The sequence below is a fragment of the Chelon labrosus genome (assembly GCF_963514085.1).
Source record: "Chelon labrosus genome assembly, chromosome: 20".
NCBI classification, from domain to species: domain Eukaryota; kingdom Metazoa; phylum Chordata; class Actinopteri; order Mugiliformes; family Mugilidae; genus Chelon; species Chelon labrosus.
The window spans coordinates 13950507-13969892 of NC_140353.1; the positions used below are offsets into that span (position 1 = coordinate 13950507).

At 42.5% G+C, this 19386-nt stretch overlaps 3 protein-coding genes across 3 annotated transcripts in view; 2 read left to right on the forward strand and 1 right to left on the reverse strand.

The window, feature by feature from the left end:
- LOC311505599 (choline/ethanolamine transporter flvcr2b-like) lies at positions 1–15252 on the forward strand. Its single transcript, XM_084569246.1, has 11 exons — positions 1–693; positions 2983–3124; positions 4272–4412; positions 5695–5762; positions 6007–6110; positions 7884–7994; positions 9306–9411; positions 9502–9613; positions 10522–10586; positions 11667–11783; positions 13341–15252. The coding sequence occupies exons 1-10, from the start codon at positions 91–93 to the stop codon at positions 11739–11741; spliced, it is 1527 nt and encodes a 508-aa protein (XP_084425372.1). The 5' UTR covers positions 1–90; the 3' UTR covers positions 11742–11783; positions 13341–15252.
- Positions 15253–15407: 155 nt separating this feature from the next.
- On the reverse strand, positions 15408–17351 carry erg28 (ergosterol biosynthesis 28 homolog). The gene is made up of 5 exons (XM_084569245.1): positions 16967–17351; positions 16640–16794; positions 16151–16241; positions 15946–16064; positions 15408–15864 (listed from the first exon to the last, which is right to left on the reverse strand). Exons 2-5 carry the CDS (start codon positions 16770–16772, stop codon positions 15776–15778), a joined length of 432 nt encoding a protein of 143 aa, XP_084425371.1. The 5' UTR covers positions 16773–16794; positions 16967–17351; the 3' UTR covers positions 15408–15775.
- Positions 17352–17565: 214 nt separating this feature from the next.
- ttll5 (tubulin tyrosine ligase-like family, member 5) overlaps positions 17566–19386 on the forward strand; it is a 49161-nt gene continuing 47340 nt past the window's right edge. The window contains exon 1 of the mRNA XM_084569141.1: positions 17566–18313. Within this exon, the coding sequence (XP_084425267.1) occupies positions 18255–18313 (59 nt within the window). The 5' untranslated portion in view covers positions 17566–18254. The remainder of the gene's footprint in view (positions 18314–19386) is intronic.

The window sequence follows — 19386 nt, forward strand, 5'->3', positions numbered from 1 at the left end:
GTTAAGAGAGCACACACACAAGAAGACATGTCTGCTCTTCCCTCCAGCTGCCACTGAAGACTGAAGAGAAAGGGAAGATTTTGCAGCAACATGAGTTCCCAGGAAGGATTGTCCCGTGAGTGGATGGACAGCCTTGGCAATGGAGGGGCCACTCAGAAACAGAGGAAAAGTTCGGGAGACGTCCACCAGCCTCCTGGAGACGGCAGTGACTCCTTCGAGTCCTCAGTCATGGACAACCCGCAGCTCTGTCCCGAGACCAAGCTGTACAAGCGACGCTGGGTGATGCTGTTCATCTTCAGCGCCTTCTCCATGAGCAACGCCTTCATGTGGCTGCAGTACAGCATCATCAGCAACATCTTCATGCGCTTCTACGGCATCAGCTCGATCGCCATCGACTGGCTCTCCATGATCTACTTCCTCACTTACATCCCTCTCATCCTGCCTGTCACGTGGCTGCTCGACACTCGGGGCCTCAGAGAGGTCTTGGTCATGGGGTCCGCCTTCAACTGCATCGGGGCCTGGATCAAGACGAGCACGGCCGACCCCGACATGTTCGCCGTGACCTTCTTTGGGCAGTTTGTGTGTTCGGTGGCCACGGTTTTTATCCTGGGCATCCCATCCAGACTTGCGTCCCTGTGGTTTGGGCACCAGGAGGTGTCCACCGCCTGTTCCATTGGCGTTCTGGGAAACCAGGTGTGTGTCTGTTTACCTGCAGGGCTAAAAATAGTCTTTGGCAATGTGTGATATGAACTTCTTGTGTGTTGTTTGTTGTGAAAAAGAGCTTTGTCATCTTTGACGTTCTTTGCAGGCTACCTGAAATGACTGGAGGCTAGAAACAGGCAGTTATGTCACGTTGGCCCGCTTGACACGTGATTGAGTCTCTTTGCTCCTGTTAACCGTGTTTCCAGCCTTGTTCTTGATTCTGCAGGTTTAACAGACTGTCGTAAACCTGCTGTTAAAGGAAACCTATGGCTTCAGCTACCAACGGCGATCAAGGTCTGACGGAATCAATGCAGAAACAAGCCCTGAGTACATGCTTACATTTCAGTTTCAGTTCTGTTAAATCACCTACACAGGATTTTCCCACGTCATGTGGTGTATGGGAAGGATAGATTAGTCATCTGCAAATGTATTAGCTCACATATTTGTGGTTGGCATTTTTAAAAGTTTCAATTTGGAACCCGGAGCGCTGTCAGTATATAAAAAACTAAAGATTGATCAGAAAACACAAACTAATTTGGAAAACGTCTGCCAAATCCACCTCTTAAGATCTTCTTTTCACCACACACAGGCGACAGGTGTTTGACTGAAGACTCTTCCAGCTCGTACTGGGAGGAAGTTGAAGGCATAAAAGCAGATATAACAGAGTGTAGCTGCTTCTCACCAGAAAAAAAAAAAAAAAAAAGGAAGACGGTGGTATTGTCAAAGTGTTCAAAGTGATTTCCTTCACGTCTGTGTGTGGTTTGTTCCTTCTAGTCAGGGGAAATTGCTGGGGATGGCGTGTGACTTCCACCGCTTGAACTGTCCGCTTCTGAACGAAACCTCCCACGGCTTGGGTAAACTCACTGTACAATAAGATTTCGCTGAGAGAGCTGTGTCGGTGGTCAGGCCGCCTGACTCTCTCACTGAAAATACCAGAAATTGCATAGAACAAACCGGAGTATTTGATATGAGGTGAAAGATTGAGAGGGTTGCAGCACCGCTTTAAAAGTTCTGATGCAATTTGATGTGAAGTGATAAATGGTCTCTTCTTACGTAAAAGAAGTTAACAGATACCAGCCTTGTTATGTATAATCCATAAGTACTTTATGATCTGTAAACACATACAATCAGGAGACGTCTGACCCCTGTGATGCTCTTTAACCCCTGTAGCTAAACTGTTTTTGCTTCATTTGAAGTGTGTCCTCTCGCCTCCGTCTGACCAAACACCCAACACCGGCAATTGTCGTGGCTGTTTTTGTTCCGTACTTTACTCTCGCTCCCTACCGACGGAGATAAAAGGACACATTGTTGTGGATGTGTTTTTTCACCGCGGCTCAGTTCTTTTGGCTTCGGCATCTGAACCCTGAAGTTTAGATGTACCCTTGGACACTTAAAAATAGTTCTCAGGCGTGTGACACTCTTCAAAAATCAAAATCGAATCAACGGCTTTCGTGCCAAAAGTACCTTCGTATGTGAGGCCATCCTAGATTTTACTTAGAATGACCTGGTTTTGCGTATTTACGACACGTTGTCAAGCCTTGCTCTGACAAAGCAGCACAAAATGAGGATCCTGTGTCTTCACAGTCAGATGTGTGTCAGTGACTGAGCAAACATGATGAATGTCTTGCAAAGTTAATGTTTGTTCGAGTGTTTCTCATGAGCCACTTGCAGACGGTAGCGGGGACAGGCCTGCTAATCACAGCTGTATGATGTCATGTTCTCGGAGGAACCACCTTCAGGCGCCTCACAGGTTCGTTCCTCTTGAAGGAACAAGTTTTCGTCACCTTTCCTTCTCTCACCTTTCCCCAGAGCGGAGGGACCTCGGCCCCGTTTCCCCTCTGGGATGTTCTTGACGCTGTAGGAGGCTGAGGAAGTGGGCGCTACTCATGTGGTATTCAGATTTGGAAAACTTAATCCTCTCTATCCTCCACCATTTACCTAAGATCCACTCAAGTTGTTTTCGGTTACTGGGTTTGGGGGGTGTTGCGGTACATTTTATCTTCAGTCTTTAAAGCAGTTGTTTGAGAGAGTTTTAACAGTCACAGGTGTACCATCACTCACACGGGTGTCCAGCAGTCAAACACCAGTCAGGCGTGAACTTGTCAATTTTGTTTGGTTATGCATAAAAGTCCATACTTTACCCTTTCATTATGTCTGCCCTTTTTCTGTTCTGATTCCTCACTTTAACCTTTTACCACTTTTGTAGTGATATGTGAAGTTTGAATCAGTGGTCATCAGCCAAAAGCACAGAGTCATCTCTGTAAATGTTCTCACCTTTAGATGGGCATCGCCATTGGGTTCCTGCTGCCACCCGTCCTTGTGCCTAATGTGGACGACATGGATGAGCTGGCCAATCACATCAGAGTCATGTTCTACATCAGCGCAGGCGTGGCCACCTTCATCTTCCTCCTCGTCATCATCGGTAAGTCTTCAAGGGGAGATGACTGTTCACACGGGTAGGCTCACAGGGTAGGGTCCTCTGCTCGGTCGTGCTGTAATCGCCCACTGCAAGTCCCTTTCAAAGTCACGTAACACCCCTCAGCCATGGCTGTGAAAATATAGAAAGCGAAGGGTGATTTTGACAGTTTGTGGTTTCCGGTGCTTTAGACCGTGATCTTACCTCACCTCACCTCCTTTGTCCCTTGAAGTCCCTGAAAGTAATTCCACGTTCTAGGAGAACTGATGCCATTTCTGATAGGAAGACAACAGGTTCTCTTGAAAAATGTTCTCAACATTAAAGTGTCTGTCACAGAGTTCACTCTTTTTTATGGTAGAGCTTCCCATCCTTTCTCAACCAGCACGCCTGGGAAGCCGATTCCCCCTGAGATGTCCTCTCTGCCGATAAACTCAACGGCACTGCGGCCCTTTAGATGAGCAGCTCCAGTGATTGCTGTAATTGTCCACCTTTTGATGAGATGTGTTTGGACACGATGCGACATACACGCTCAGGGAGTCATAGCAGCGTTTTATGAAATCCTCCTTTCGCCTCCGCCAAGGACTAAAAACATATTTAGAGAGGAACACGGTGAAGTTGTTTTAGTTTTGGGGAGATGCTGAGTCAAAAACTCTAAATGTGCTCATGTTGAATTCAGATCTAATGCCAACAGGGGCAGTTACGTACACCGCTCGGGAACTCAGACCTTATCAAAAATCTCCAGTTACGAGGTTGTGAATACAGCAAAAGGTGGCCCGTTCGTGTGTTGTGGTTGAAAGCAGTTAAAAGTGGCTCTGTATCGATAAGACATATGTTAAAGACAGTTAAATGAAGACACTGATTACTTACTTGTCCTGCTGGTTTATTGATGACAGGTGTGTCACATGGATAGCGTGACAACTGATAGCTGTGCAGAGTGACATCACCACCTAAGACTGAAATTGATTTGTCTTATCAAACCCTGACATGAAGCTTCCACAGTTAGCCTTACCTCAGCATCACGCCGGTCTTTGACCACAAGTCTCTATCTCCACTGGCTAATAGTAGAACTCACCAGCTCTCTCTCATACATATGAATGTCCTGTATCCTAAACACACAAATAACGTCCAGAAATGCTGTGTGTTTGTTTTGCAGTGTTTCAGGAGAGACCGGAGATCCCTCCCAGCCAGTCCCAGGCTCAGGCCAGGAACATGCCCCCAGATGAGTACTCTTACATGGCCTCCATCTTGAGGCTGCTGCGCAACAAGTCTTTCATGCTCCTGGTTGTCAGCTACGGTGGGTACCTTCCTGTTGCCTGAATCTGTTTGAACAGACGCGCACACACACACAAACTGGTGGAACGGGACGTTCTTGTGTAATGACACTATTGTATTGCAGCTTAAACTAATTTGTTTTTAATTCTCCTCTAGTCTTTAGCTTATTCTTCAGCTGCAGGTATGTCATTTTAAACAACAGGTACAGAATGGCTCAGGTGTTTAAATTTCATTTTTTTGTCCACAGTCCAAACTTTAAAGAAAGTTAAACTGACATAAAACCGGAAAAAGCAGGATTCCCCCGACATGTCCCATTCTACAAACATATAGATAATACAAATATGAACAAAAGCCAAAAACACACAACTTAGTCATTTAAACAAGCATTCCACTATTAGTGAGTACTGCGTAGACATGATGTAAGCCAGAAAATAAAGCCGTATTTTATAGTTTTGATTGGGACTTTCTTCACCTTGGCTGTCTTGTTTTGAAAAGCCCTTTTGTGGGTTCTCCCAGTTATGTGAAAACAAACCTTGGCGCTACAATAAAACCAGCTGAATGTATTCGCTAACATAGACAGTTTATAGGATTGTGGCGGGAGTTTGTTTGAGATAATTTCTTTTAGGAAATCTTTCCAAAGACGCTGTTTTTTTTTTTCTGGCATTTTTTTGATAAAATAACTTGGTGCCACTTTGATTGGTGATAAATTTTCTGCTCAATCTTTAATTATCACTATTCTTCCTTTAGCATTTGATGGTAGCATAGAAAGCTAAAAGTTTCTCAGACACTCTCCAAACTCATTTTATGCACCCTGTAGGTTCATATGCAGATTATATACGTATCCCAAATATTATAGAAGAGGAAGTCTATGTGTTGACACGCTTCTGTGTCTTTATCATGTCACTGTGACATACGTGATCATATTTGTAGAAACAAACAGTCTGTATCAGGTTCTGTGCAGATAGGAGGTTGCATCATCATACAGCGTGGACTTGCATCACTCTGGCTAAGTGTAACACTGGTCTAAAGGTCTTTTTTAAATGTCTCGTGTTTTAACGATCACGACGGTAATGACTGACAGAGAATTATTAAGGGCGGATACTGTGCTCATGCGTTCTGAAAACAATCAGTTTTTCAGGTGTTTTTGTGACCAGAGGATATTACACAATGATCCACTGACAGATGTGTGTCTTTGGATTAATTGTAAATACTATTAGGCCAATAATGACACGGCCTCAGGGCTACTGTGGGCTCTCCTTTCCTCTCAGAATAGATGGAGACTGTTTTCTGTCTGTTCTCTGCAGGGTTGAACGTCGGCTGCTTCTATGCCATTTCCACTCTGTTGAACCGGATGATCATGGAACACTACCCCGTAAGTCCCCATGTGTCAAGATTTTATTTGTCCCCATTCATCTTTACCTCTGTTCTCTGCGTGAATATGCTCTGCGTGTAGAGATTTGTCTGACTTCCGCTGACACTGTTACAATAAAGCTGCGGATCCTGACAAAGATAACTTATCTGTGCTCGTGATTGTTATGGCCCAGAGCAGGAAATAAAAATGTCTCAAATAACTTATATGGTCTGTAAACAAGAAATGTCAATGTTCTTTGTCTCAGGGTGAAGAGGTGAATGCCGGCAGAATTGGTCTAACCATTGTTATTGCTGGCATGGCGGGGTCCCTCATATGTGGCATTTGGCTCGACAAGACCAAAACCTACAAGTAAGATGTGCCTGTAAAATGTGGCCTTGTGTTTAATGACAAGGCCACGGGCATTTATGATTATATGTATTATTTTATCACACTAGAAGCCCTTTGAAAACACAAAAACAAACCAGTATTCAAGTTTATGGTCATGCTTTCCATGGCACACTTTGAGCTAAATGCTAATTTCAGTATGCTAACACGCTCATACTGACCGTGTTAGCATACTTATGTTACAAAATACGGCTGAAGCTGCTGGGAACATTACTAGGTCTGCAGGTAATAAGTATATGTGTTGTTTTTACTTGGCGGTGGTGCTATATGGAGACTTCAGGAATCAAAAGTTATTATAGTTTAGCTTGAATTTCATTGCGGTCCATCCGGCGGCTGTTGTAACCTTGACACAAAATGATCAAGTCATCCAAGCCAGCGGGATTGATTCACGTTAAACCACAAATACTTGCTCCAAATTTTATTTCACTGGACGATATTTCAGTCTGGACCAACATGGATTAGCTTGGCCATCCACAGAGCCGCACAGCTAGCATGGCTGCGCTCTGAAAGGAAGTGCTCCTATGTCTTAATTTCTCCGCAACGTTAGCTGCGCTTTAAGATATCGTCTCCTTGCCTGAACGTCCCTTAAGTGATCCGTTCACAGAGAGACGTCCAAGTGAATAAAAGCTTTTGTAAAAACTGGGCACGAATAAGAATCCAGCGGAAGTGAGTTTCATGTGTGATGTCCCTCTCTGCTTATGTGAACTGACAAGCTACACTGGTTCTTCCCAGTGGCCTTTTGCCACTGCACTGAACATGGAAAAGAGTTACTGTGCATTCTTGGTGCTGTTGCTTTCATTTTGATCAAGTAGATGAATACTTTTATTTACCTCGTCCCGCAAACTTAACGGCATTTTCACCAGTTCGATTGTCAGTGATGGAGATGTTTGATACAGTTCGACCTCCGGTGATGTGGCGTGCAAACTATTATGATTAGAAACAATCCTCAGATTCCTTACATGCCACTAGGATGCTTAGCTGTCAAAGCAGTTAGGCCCAGATTTATGTTGTGGACCCTCGCACTCGCATTGTCCTGCGTTGGAGAGAATCAAGGGACTACACTATATTAACAAAAATGTTTTGCAGCACATTTTACGCGTGGTTGTACCAGGGACAGCTTCGCCAGAGTAAGCCTGTTTTTGCAGATGAGCCTGGGTTTGGGAAGTGGTCTTTAGTGAGTCAGGGGTATTGTTTTCCCCTCCTCTTTATTTCTTCTTTGGCGTTCATTGGGTCTGTCATAACATGCACTATGATACATCTGAAGTGCGCAGGAATTGATGTATGTTAAATGGCTCAGTCACTGGATCATTCAACACTCCCGGTTTGACCTTAATGTTTTCCAGGTTAAGTCATAGACGGTGTCATAACACAAACAAATGTCAGCAAAAGGTCATGTTTCCTAAATAAGAATATTGTTACGTTATCAGGTTTTATAAATATACAGTGAGTATATATTTAGAGCAAATGGCTTTTAGGAATGTCCATGTGCATGCACGTAAAACCTTTTCTGAAACTACAGTGGATGATTTTCTTGCTCAGATCAGCTCTGCCGTGAGCCTCGTCACAAGACTCGCAAGAATCTCAAACGATAATATAAAAGCCAAACAGATTAAACTGGATTTCTGAGATGATCTGGAGTTTTTTAGAGTCACAGTAGGGCGCGCTGTGCGTGAATGCACATGAAGGTCGGCAGCACTTTTTAAAAAAATGGCTGACGTCAGTCTCTTATCTCCACAGGCAGACCACCCTGGCCGTTTACACCCTTTCTCTGATTGGAATGCTGGTCTACGCCTTCACCCTCAATCTGGGCCACCTTTGGGTGGTGTTTCTCACAGCTGGGATTTTGGGGTAGGTAACCATTAAAGAATAGGGGCCACTATTGTCTTAAGCGACTCTATTGTCGAGGCTTGAAATTGGTCCTTGGACACAGGAAGACAAACAGAAAGACAAACAAGCATTCACACAATGGCTATTAATTGACATGCATGTCTTTGGTATGTGAGAGGAAGTTGGAGCACCTGGAGAACATGCAAACTTAACACAGAGCCCTGAACCTTCTCTCTGTTAGGGGACAGTGCTAACCACTGCTATGATGAACTTAATCTGTCACATTTGATGTCTCTACAGGCTTTGGTGATAATGTCTTAATCATTCTGTTGAAGCTCTATATAGTTCATGTTTAGGCATGAGCGCTGCTTTGTCAAAGCAAAATTAATGCTCCCCTGTTCCCCCAGCTCACATGCTTTATCCCTACAATGGCTGCTATATATAGTAAGCTGATTATGCCCATAACTGGTTTCCATAGCGATTCTTTTAGCAATTCTTTCTTTGCTTTTCACTTCTCCAAAAAAAAAAAAAAAAAAAAAAAAAAAAAACCCAGACAGGAAGTTTCATAGGGCAATTTACACGTGTCCTACTTTTCCATCTGTGGAGCATTTTTGCCCACGACTTGGCTGGGATGAAAACAGTCAGCAAATTTTTAAAATGGAGCGTGACCGGTCGTGAAAAATGGAATGAGAACAGCTAGGGTATCTATGCCGCACTGTGACCGAGGTGTGGGGATGAAACAGGTAACAGGTTGAGCAAAGCCCAGTTACAGCACGCTGACCAGTCGCAGCTCATCTCCAGAGCAGCAAGCTCAGCTACTTGTTATCTGTCCACCTCTGAATGTAAAGAAGCCTCAAACTTAACTTGCTTCGATATTTCCTTTTAGAGGTCTATTTATGAGCTCTCTGACCTGGAGACCTCATTATCGGGTCACAGTTGAGCCAAGTGTGACATAAAACAACATTTTTTTAAGGCTAACGATAAGAGCTGTTATTTAGTCTGATATTTGAGGAACGTTTACATTGTGCTTTTTAACTGGCAGCTTCCAACGCTGCATTCATGTGTTCTGGACAAATCTCCATAGAGTAAAGGTTCCTCTTCTGCTTGGAAGGTACCCGTAAAGTAAAGCCTAGAAAGACCCTAAAAACTGCAATTGTTCTCAGTTCCTGTATTGCAGACACGCAAAATGGGGCAGTTATTGGAAATACATCTAGAAAGTGATAGTACACAATCTGACGGCTCAAAAGCTTAAAAATATCTCAGAAATAATACATAATCACACACCAGTGTGCTCGTCAGATACATTTAATTGCAGTTTCTCTCTGTCTGCAGCTTCTTCATGACAGGATATCTGCCTCTGGGCTTTGAGTTTGCAGTAGAGCTCACCTTCCCAGAGTCAGAGGGAACCTCATCTGGGCTGCTCAACTGTTCCGCTCAGGTCAGTAATGTTAGCCCGAGTAAACGCTCAACACACAAGCTATCACACGGAGGATTGTACACTGAACACTTTCTCGAAACCTCGTTTCAGATCTTTGGAATCATTTTCACCATCTGCCAAGGGAAGATTATTGATGTATGGGGGACTTTGGCCGGGAACATCTTCCTGTGTATATTTCTGCTTATAGGAACAGTAATGACAGGTGAGATATTAACTTCACTGTAACGCTCCACTCGTGATGTCTGCAGTAGGGAACAAAATAGCAAACATACAGCAGTGGTTGTTGAACAGTTTGCATGTTTGAGATGTTATGTACACAATAGTTTTGTGTTTTAAAGTTTTGTGTATCTTGAAGTTACTTGTGCATGGAGTTATTCAGTATCTTATGGCTAATGCTTCCCTCTAGTGAGTATGTTAAGTATTACAATTAAGGTTCTCAGTCATTCAGGTCGTGATATATAAAGAAAATAATACAATCCTTAAACTAAAGCGACTGCACATGTTGGGTTTCTTGAATATGTTTCACCTCTCAGACTCCAGTTGTAAATAACTGGTGGAGAGTTTAGATTTTATTAGGAACATCTGAAGGTGGTGCCCACCTGATTCATGACTAGAGTCTGTAATGACCAGGTGCTCACCTGTAATTGGAAGAATCTGTTTTGATCCTGTTTTCTTCCCACAGTGAATGGTACGCCCCATTAATGGTCAGAGAAGTTTGAACAGAGTGCAACTTCTTGGGAACAGATGTTAAAGGCTGTTTTAAGTGGATGGCAAATTATATTTCAGTCCACTTCCCTCGTTCAGGGAGGAGCTTTAGACATTTTATCTCATGCAACTGAAATGCTTTTTAATTCTCTGATATTCCCTACACAAATATTTGCAAATCACATGTTTGTGTGGAAGCAGGGGAGCTTAACTCACTTGTACGTTTGCAAAAAATGTGACAAGAGGTAAAAGGCTGAAACTGCCTGCAGTGCAGACACCTGCTTTCGATAGTGTTCTGCTGCATCTCCTCTCTGTTCAGTCAACACACTGCATTTTATTGTTTTTTTCTTGGCAACATAATCAAGCAACCAGCTCTCCAGTTAAACTACTCTGTATTTATCGCAGGATTAATCAAAGCTGACCTTCGCCGGCAAAAGGCCAACCTGCAGAACGAGACGCAGGCAATCAGTGTAAGTACATCTGTGTGTGTCACATGGAGTCAGAGGTTGGATCTTCACGTCCCTGTGACGGAGGAATGTGTTAAATCCTACCCTGGCTCTGGTGATGAACGTTTTTTCTGCAGGCTGCTTCTCCGCGGTCACTTCCTCTGCAGTGCGCTGCTGCTGATTGAATGCAGCAGCCACCCTGCCTCACTGGTGGAAACTTTCCCTCTAAACTAACTACAAAATGAAAGTTCGTCACAACTCTGCTTCGTCTGACAGCTTTCAGCCTCGCTCTAACAAACTGCATGTTTACGTGTTTGCTATTAAAGCCTAACATCAGTTTAACACTAACACTTTTTTACGCTTTAATATGGGTGCAGTTGACAGCTGTCAAACAGAAAAATAATCTATTTTATAAATCACTGTTTTTATGTGAACATAGCACACCACAATCTACTATTTAACACGCGTGTGTTCAAGCGTGTATTTTGGTCCCGTGTCTTGAATGTGTGTCACGCCACAAATGAAATGAATCGACACACAAAACAGACAAAGTCCAGCTGTTCAAAATCACCTCTTCATTTTTAACACTGAATGCCACTTTAAACAAACCCTTACTTCACATTGTGTGCACCCTGCAGCAAACCTGTTGCTCAGACCTCATTTGCTGCCTTTCCTCGTCCTTTTTGTGTTTGTAATGTTCCAATTTTAATAATACAATAATTCTGTTAACATTTGAAATATTTAAACATATATATTTCACCACCACCACTTTGTTGTTCTGTTAAATTCTTAAAAACAAGAGATAAAGACACAGCAGCAATGAGCTATAATACATAAATAATGTATTATATATTCAAATAACACAAATATTCTACAAGTTTTTAACAAACTTATATCAAAGTTAGCATAGTATATCCTCACTAAAAGCTGTGCATGTGTCACCAGTGGGTTAGCGGACTGGCTGCTGGCATATAGTGTGTTATGGTGTTTCTGGAGGTACTGGTGGTGGTGGTGGTGGAGGGAGGGGGGTATGAGGGAGACAGTGGAGGGTGAGGTGACCCCTCTGGGCCCCTCAGAGGCGTGACTCCCAAGCTATCCTTCCAGCCTGCAGGCTCAGTGTCATCGGTGCAGGACTACGGGGCCACGTCGTGCAGCAGGCCCTGGCAACGGGAGTCTTGACATTAACCCACAACCTCACTAAAACCAAAACACAAACACAAGGTAGGGGGCACACACTCTCCGAAGCTTCGACTCCACTAATGCTGTATGTACAGTGGTAAAGAATAAAACTGTTTCTGCAAGTGGAGAAGCCACTAAACGTTGAGTTAAACGTACGTTGTGTTTCCCAGGGTTTGATTAATTCTTCAAGAAAACCTGACTGCTGTTTTGTACATGTTGGTCCCCTTCTACAGCATTTATCAGCATTTCAACCTCTTTCAAATCTCACTCTGAAGATAAACTTAAATTAAAAGATTCTGAGTAGTTTAGTTTTTTTGTTTAAATCAAATCAGTCTACGATCTGACTAGTAATTAACTGACTAGTACTAACAGAAAGGTTTATTGATTACAGTGATTTGATGCAACGGGTGAATGCAAATCGTTGAGACGTTTAATCCTAAAGGAATGTACAAAATAACTCTGATATGCACTGATCAGCCACAGCATTAAAACCACCAACCTGTTAATAACATTGATCTCCTGGGAAACCTGGATGCTGACATTTATGTGGACGTTACAAAGACACGTACCGCCAACTGAACATCGTTGCAGACCGAGTAAACCCCCATGGCAAGGTAAAATAAGTCGAAATAAGAGAAGCACACATCCAGCCGTGTAAAAGAAAAAAAAAAAAACGTGATCCGTCAGACCAGTCCACCTTCTTTCCTTGCTCTGTGGTCCAGTTCTGATGCCCATTGTAGGCTTTCAGCAGTAGACAGAGGTCAGTCTGCGCCTACGCACCCCCTTACAAAACAACAGTAGCTTATCTGTTGGATCGTACCACACTGGCCAGACCTCTCTACTCACATGTATCAGTGAGCCTTGGCTGCCCACGATCCTGTGACCGGCTTGTTGCTTTCCCTCCATTGAACTACCTTTGATAAGCTTTGACCTCTGCGGACTGGGAACACCCCACAAGAGCTGCCGTTTTGGAGATGCTCTGACCCACTCGTCCAGCCAACACAATTTCCTTGTCGAAATTGTTCAGAAATCCTTCCACTTGCACATTTTTCCTGCTTCTAACACGTCAGCTTTGAAGATAAAATGTTCTCTCGCTGTTTAATACATCCCATCCCACTGACAGGTGCCATGATAACCAGATTATCAGTGTTATTCACTTGAGCAGTGGTCATAATGTTATGGCTGATTGGTATATGTGTCTCTTTCTCTGTGCTGTTCTGAGTTTGCGTATTTCATAAGAAGTAAAAATAGAAAAAAGGTTGCACACTTCAAACAATCAAATTTCTCTTATTTTTGGTTCACGTGACAAAAATAAGTGTTTCAGCACAAAGACTTTCTCAGAGCGTCGAAGGCGTGCAAGTTCAATTCAGTAATGCACACAATGACAGAGGTGATACTGCATCCAGTTATTTAGGAACAAAGGACTTTTCTTATCCCATGATTTTAGTTACAAGTGAAATGTGAGTATTACACACGTCTTGATATGGAAGTTTGTTATGTTCTGCCTTTGTGCAATTTCTATAAGAACTGTATCCTAGAGTTTTGAAAACTACTTCTGCTTCACTCATTTGTTGAATTGTCCTTGTCTGTCCTTTACAGAATATAAAAGCTGGTCAGGAAGGAGACATCCCTCCACCTAAAATCCTGAAAGAGGCGAAGTTATAAGGAGGATATCCCCCGCCAGAGACACTGTGCTCTGATATTTAAGAAAAAAAAGAAAAAAAAAGGAAATACTGACAAATCAACATGCATAAACGTGCACAAAAGACTACAGAGTAAAAAAAAGCTGCTGTGAAGAGTGAGTACAAGGAGAATAAATTAAACCGTTACCTCTGTGATGCTTTAATAGAATCACAACCGACAGACGGACCTGCGGGACGTTTGACGTGTGGATGTGACGCCGCAGACACTCACACCAGTGCGTCCCAAACAATCATGCACAAGGGGAAAACACTGGGAAGGTTTTTAGTAATAAACATTAATTTTTACCAATAAAGGCATTGTAGATGTCTTGTCAGTGCAATGCAACTTTAGTGGCTCCAGCATATTACACTCCTTAGTTTCAGTTTAACTGAATTACCTCTGTAGCTTTTATTGCCTCCTTAATTACTGCCCTGCTGATTAGTGTTAATGTTTTAGTGTTTTTTTTTTTTTTTTTGCATTTAATGAGCAATATGTAAACTATGTCTCCTATTGATGGACCAATACTGTGTGTAACCAAACTCAAGTCTTTATATTGCTGAAGGTATGCATTCGACGTGTTTCCCCGGATCACATGGAGGTATCACTTTTGAATGCTGCTGATTATGAATATGATTGATGCTGGGCATCTGAGTACACTGTGGAACGTCGGTTTTTGTCCTTTTTTATTACTTCAAGTGATCTCTTCAAGTAGATGTTTGGGGACAAACGTCAATACGAGAATGTCCGCACAGCACAAAACAGAAAGGATAAGGCAAATAAGATCTATTGCTCTTGTCATTTTCTACACATTTTATTAATGGATACTTTTAGCTTGTAAAATTGTTACTGAGAAATGTAGTTTATGCTGTGTATCCAGTATTTATACAGACTGTCCTTAACATGTGTTGTTGACTGCCCTGTTTTATTGAGATTCCTGCGTGGTCGTGGGAGGGGGTGCTAGTTGTTCTTTCAGTGCCATCTTAGGACAGGTGTTGTGAATTTTCTACACCTTTAGATTTCTGAGCCATTTTGTATGATTCAAACTGATTCAGGTAATAATAAAGCGTTTTTTTTAACTGCAACGCACTGTGTTGGATTTAATTTACATGCAGACCTGTCAGCTTAATTTGTCTCAGTCTCCTGATGAATTTGCATTCATAGATTTGAGGAAAGCCCACTCAGCTGAAATGCCAGAATTAGAACAAGTAAACAAATTTAAAATGCCTGCTTTAACCCAAATACGAGATCAGAACAAAATAGGGAATTGGGTGTTTAACAGAAACACCCAAGGAAACAATAAGTCTTTATCCGTCAACACGTTTTCATTTATAGAGACCAGACCAGACACCCCCACCTCATAGCAATAACACTCCTTGATGGCAGCAGCCATCCCCAGGAGGATGCAGCCTGACACCCAAAAACGGTTTAGGACCAACTCAAAATAGATGAAAAACAGCACAAGGTGTTGACCTGGCCTCCAAATTCACTAGATCCCAAACTGATCAGGTATCTGTGGGATGAGCCACAGAGACCCCCTCCCCTCAACCCATAGGACCCAAAGACACCACAGGACACCCTCAGAAGGCCCATGTCCATTCTCTGATGAGTCACAACTGTTTTGGAGGATTGATTGGCGTAACATCCTTTTATAACTAGGTACTTGACTGTATGCAGACATTCTCATCAAGCTGACGGGAAATAGTACGCATCTGTCTTCATCTGAAGTGACTCAAAATAAATCTTCTTCTTAGCGATACATTTACCATGTACCGCCTTGGATTTTGCTGAGGACTGCGAAAATAGTGGAGAGAATATCCCACAATAGTGACATTATCAAGAACAGGGCGCCCGTCCAAAACGAATGAGAAGACAAAGAGAAGAGTGAGTGTGGGAGTCAGGGAGCTGCTGCTCCTTCTGGTAAGTAATACATTTTCCTGTTTTTCTCCGTTTATATTTCTTTAATCTTTTTTTTCTGACATGTTGTTTTCATTGGCATTGCAAAGGTTGGACTTTTTAAAATGAATTTACGAAAGTTCTGTTACAGTTCATCTTGTTTTTTTTTTACCCCACACTGAAACAGGAAACAATGAAGATACTACAAAACTAATCAGATCAAACCTCCACGTATTGCTTATTTAAAGACGCGTCACCGCGCCAGAGCCACTGTAGTGTAACACTTTTTGACAGCACTGCAGAAGGTCAAATCAAGACATACAGGTGTAAGTGGTGTAACTCAAAACGTCACAGAACATCGACTGTTCTTCAAGGCAAGACAGCAGCACACAAGGTCCGGTCCACAAGTGTCTGGTGAGGGTGGAGGGTTCGGTCAACAAGAGGGAACTGCTTGAGATTCAGCTGCGCTTCTTCTGTCGTGTTCCGACTTCCTCTTGTGTCTCTGGAAGACATGGGAATCCGATGAGCATCGCTATGATGGAGAAACCTGGAAAAACACATTAAATCGAGGTTAGTCTACTGCAGAGTTTAAAGCACTGTGTTCATACTACTAGGAGTCCACACTCACTTGCCACTATGAGAGGCGCCATGACTCCAATATTCAGCGGTGCAGTTTTGTAGAGGAAGGCTTCGGACAGAAAGTGGCCCAACGCCAGCACAAACGTCCATAGGGTGATGTGATACAACCTGCAGAAAAGAAGCCAGAGAGACACACAGCGTCAGCAGACGGCCGACAGAAACAAGAAGCAGTAGAAAGTGACAAGCTGCCTTACGTCCTGTTCTGGATATCAATGGCACACGCACACCGAATGATCGATGACAGCAACGTCCAGATGCCAAATGTTCGAGCCTGGAGACCGTTCACTGAGGAAATAAATAGAAAGGGGGAAAAGGTGTTACTGAGCCATTGGTACATCCAGTAAGAGTTATGAATAGGAAGTCAGAGGACAGTAAATATGCTTTAACTTATTTTCCCTGCAGTATTTTAAGAAGACAAGGAAGACAAACTCATATTAACTCCTGTACATACACCTGTACTTTTATTGTCTGAGTCTAAGGGATTTAAAAATATCAGGCCATATACAGTAGCCTCAAAATTCCCTTTTTGCTTGATTACATGAATTCAATATGATATAGTTTACTGTTTTCCATTACATTAATTAGTTTTCTAATGTTTTTTTTTTTATTCGTGGGGTTCTGATTAACCTGATGTACTCTACAATCCACAATCCAATCTGGTCACTTAAATCTAGTTTGCTCACCAAACTCCGGGGCGCCCGTGTAGAGCTTCTCGGACAGGAAGCTGTGATCTCTGAAACTCTGCACGGTGTTTCCCATCGCGATGACGGACACCATCAACAACCAGCTCCGCAGGACGTTCAGAAAGCGGCTCATCTCTTCTGTGTGTGGGACGCACCTGTCAAGAAAGATATGTCTAATACACCTGCTGTCCAACACATGACATGGAGACCATCTATCAGCTAGCAATACACCAGTAACTTATACGATATAGCAGGGTAACGGTGCTTCAAACTGGTTGAAGCCATTATTATACTAAGATAATAATAACCCGTGCTGTGTGTATTTACCTGGCGGCGTCTATCAAACTACAGTGACACCATGTTCCTTACTAAAAAACAAGAACGCTACATGTAAAACAATAACCTGGGACTGAAGCCAATCGAGTATGGTGTTATATTTACAACGGTGAGTCTTCCTGTCTAAGTCATCTTTGTCCGCGGGGTGAGCCAATAAGAAAGCTCAAAGGATGGCTCCATTTAATCGTACCATTATGGTGATTGGCTCCTTCCAGCGGTAGGGTACCGCCCACTTTATCTTTCAACCAATAGAATCTAAGAAATCCAGACCCGTGCAGACAGTAAGTTAGGCTGTATACAAACAAAGAGTAGATGTTGAGCAAGATAAATATATGTCTTTCCCGTCAGTTTTCCCCGGTTAAGTGACAAACAGAATATCAAAATAATAACATGTATTTGCACCATAATCATTTAACGAATTTGCATTGAGTATTGTGAATACTTTGTTTTTATAAAGCCAAGTAATACTATGTATCAAGTATCAATAACGATCGTGTAATTAAGTGTATCAGCTTCTGCCTTGCTTCTGGTTATCTTTGGTTATCTATATATAAATATACTCAATTTAAGGAAAAATATATTATGGACTATTTTTGTTTTTACGGTTGCTGTAACGCCAGCTCGCGTCCTACCAATGAAATTATTCTTATTTTTATAACAAACCTATAGAGTTTAAAAAAAAAAACGGGCCTATCGCCGGTAGGATAGTTCAGTGCTAAATTTAGTCACGTGGACAAATATCGTTAGCCTTCGCGCATGCTCGTTGCTCTGTTGCTACTCAGTTGTTGTAGTTACCAGGAAGATTAACCGCGATGATCAACTGGCGCTAGTGACACAAGCTAGCTAGCCAGCTAGCTGTTAGCAGACTCCATAGAAATAAAAGGCAAGTTTATGTTGCTATGCATTCGCACGTCATTATAAAAGTGTCAGCGGTCTCCAAGAAAGCAGACGTCGACTATTTGGCTTCGGACACACAGCTAAAGTAACAAGTGGGTAAGTCTTATTCAGCTAACGCCTGCTAGACTGTCAGGATTTAGTCTTAACGTCTTATATTTTATGTCAGTGAGATGATTTCACTGCCACTACAGGTAGAGTTGGAGAGCTGCCGTTTGTGAAGTGGCTGTTATTACAACTGTATGAATGGACTGGTGTTCATTTATGTTTATCACTGATATCACCGTCGTTTATTGCTGTTGTGTGTGATAGATGCCATGGTAAAATATAGCTGCTTGATCCCTGGAAGATTTCACCGGGCAGCCTGTCTCCTTTCACTGTAAAGATGCCAGCTGTGACCCGGGGTAAAGAGGACTCTGAATCCTCCTCGGAGGATGAGCAGGAGTAAGTACAAGTTTGCAGTTGTTCCAGTCTACTACTTTGCTGAATAAAGTGATGACTGTAAGATCAATAGTCACACTGGTATGCATTAAACACACCTGGAAAACACGTCCAAATTCAAACAGCACTTACGTATTGATCACTTCTAAAATAACTGTAATTTGCTTTGTTCCTTATTAGAACAAAATCAATCAGACTGAAACTCTATTTTCTATATTATTCATATACGCGAATATAGTTTGCGTTATAACATATTTTCATTATACATTAGTCTACTTGATTGAAACTCCTTAAAAATGTGGAGATGTGGGCAGATTCAGAGGTCTGCAAGCAGACTGCGCTATTGTTCAGCCAGAATGTATATTGCATTCATCACTGTTTAAATAAACGAAATATTAGATTTTTTTCAAAACACGACCAGCAACTTGCCTATGTAACTGTGACATAGACAGTTGGAGAGATGCAGTGTATTGCTCACGGTCCTGGCAGCTTGTGGACTTGGCAGGTCTTCTTTGGTCTGTAGTTAAGTTCTTAGCCTACTGATCCTCTTGACCAAGATTTGCCTCTTAATACATTATTAATATGGCACCTTTATGGACCGAAAGCATTGCTGATTTTTAGTTTTTCTGCTGCACCATGTCTTTACACCTTTCCTTACTTTATTATATGTTTTATGAAGCTTATTCAGGTTCACAGAAGATGTCCCGAGCCCTGTTCAATATTTTATGCCAAGATGCATGTAGACAAAATGACACCTTCTATTATCTTTCACTTTGCATAATTGATGAAAGCTCTGAATGAGAGAGGAGCGTCTATCGGTCGATCGCAGATGCAACAGTTGGCGACGTTTGCCTTCTTGTCACTGCCAAATAATTCCCTCTTAAGCCACCTTTAGTCATGCCTTCGTGCCTGCCACCGTGTCTCCATCCATCTCCTGAATTAGTTTGGATCGCTTAGAATTAGGGTTTAACCTCCAGGTGGCTAGAGCTGCCTTCGCTGACAGGGCAGTTATTATGCGTTGAGATGCCGCCAGTAAGACAGGTGGCTGTCGAACAAAAAAGTATTACTTCTAAATA

What these genes read in the sequence shown, in the direction of transcription:
- LOC311505599 (XM_084569246.1), top strand. Translation starts at nt 91, where the DNA reads ATGAGTTCCCAGGAAGGATTGTCCCGTGAGTGGATGGACAGCCTTGGC. An exon ending in GACAAGACCAAAACCTACAA is followed by an intron (nt 6,111 to 7,883) that starts GTAAGATGTGCC and finishes TTATCTCCACAG; the next exon opens with GCAGACCACCCTGGCCGTTT. An exon ending in CTCACAGCTGGGATTTTGGG is followed by an intron (nt 7,995 to 9,305) that starts GTAGGTAACCAT and finishes CTCTGTCTGCAG; the next exon opens with CTTCTTCATGACAGGATATC.
- erg28 (XM_084569245.1), bottom strand. Translation starts at nt 16,772, where the DNA reads ATGAGCCGCTTTCTGAACGTCCTGCGGAGCTGGTTGTTGATGGTGTCC. An exon ending in CACGGGCGCCCCGGAGTTTG is followed by an intron (nt 16,242 to 16,639) that starts GTGAGCAAACTA and finishes TTATTTCCTCAG; the next exon opens with TGAACGGTCTCCAGGCTCGA. An exon ending in ATTGATATCCAGAACAGGAC is followed by an intron (nt 16,065 to 16,150) that starts GTAAGGCAGCTT and finishes TCTTTTCTGCAG; the next exon opens with GTTGTATCACATCACCCTAT.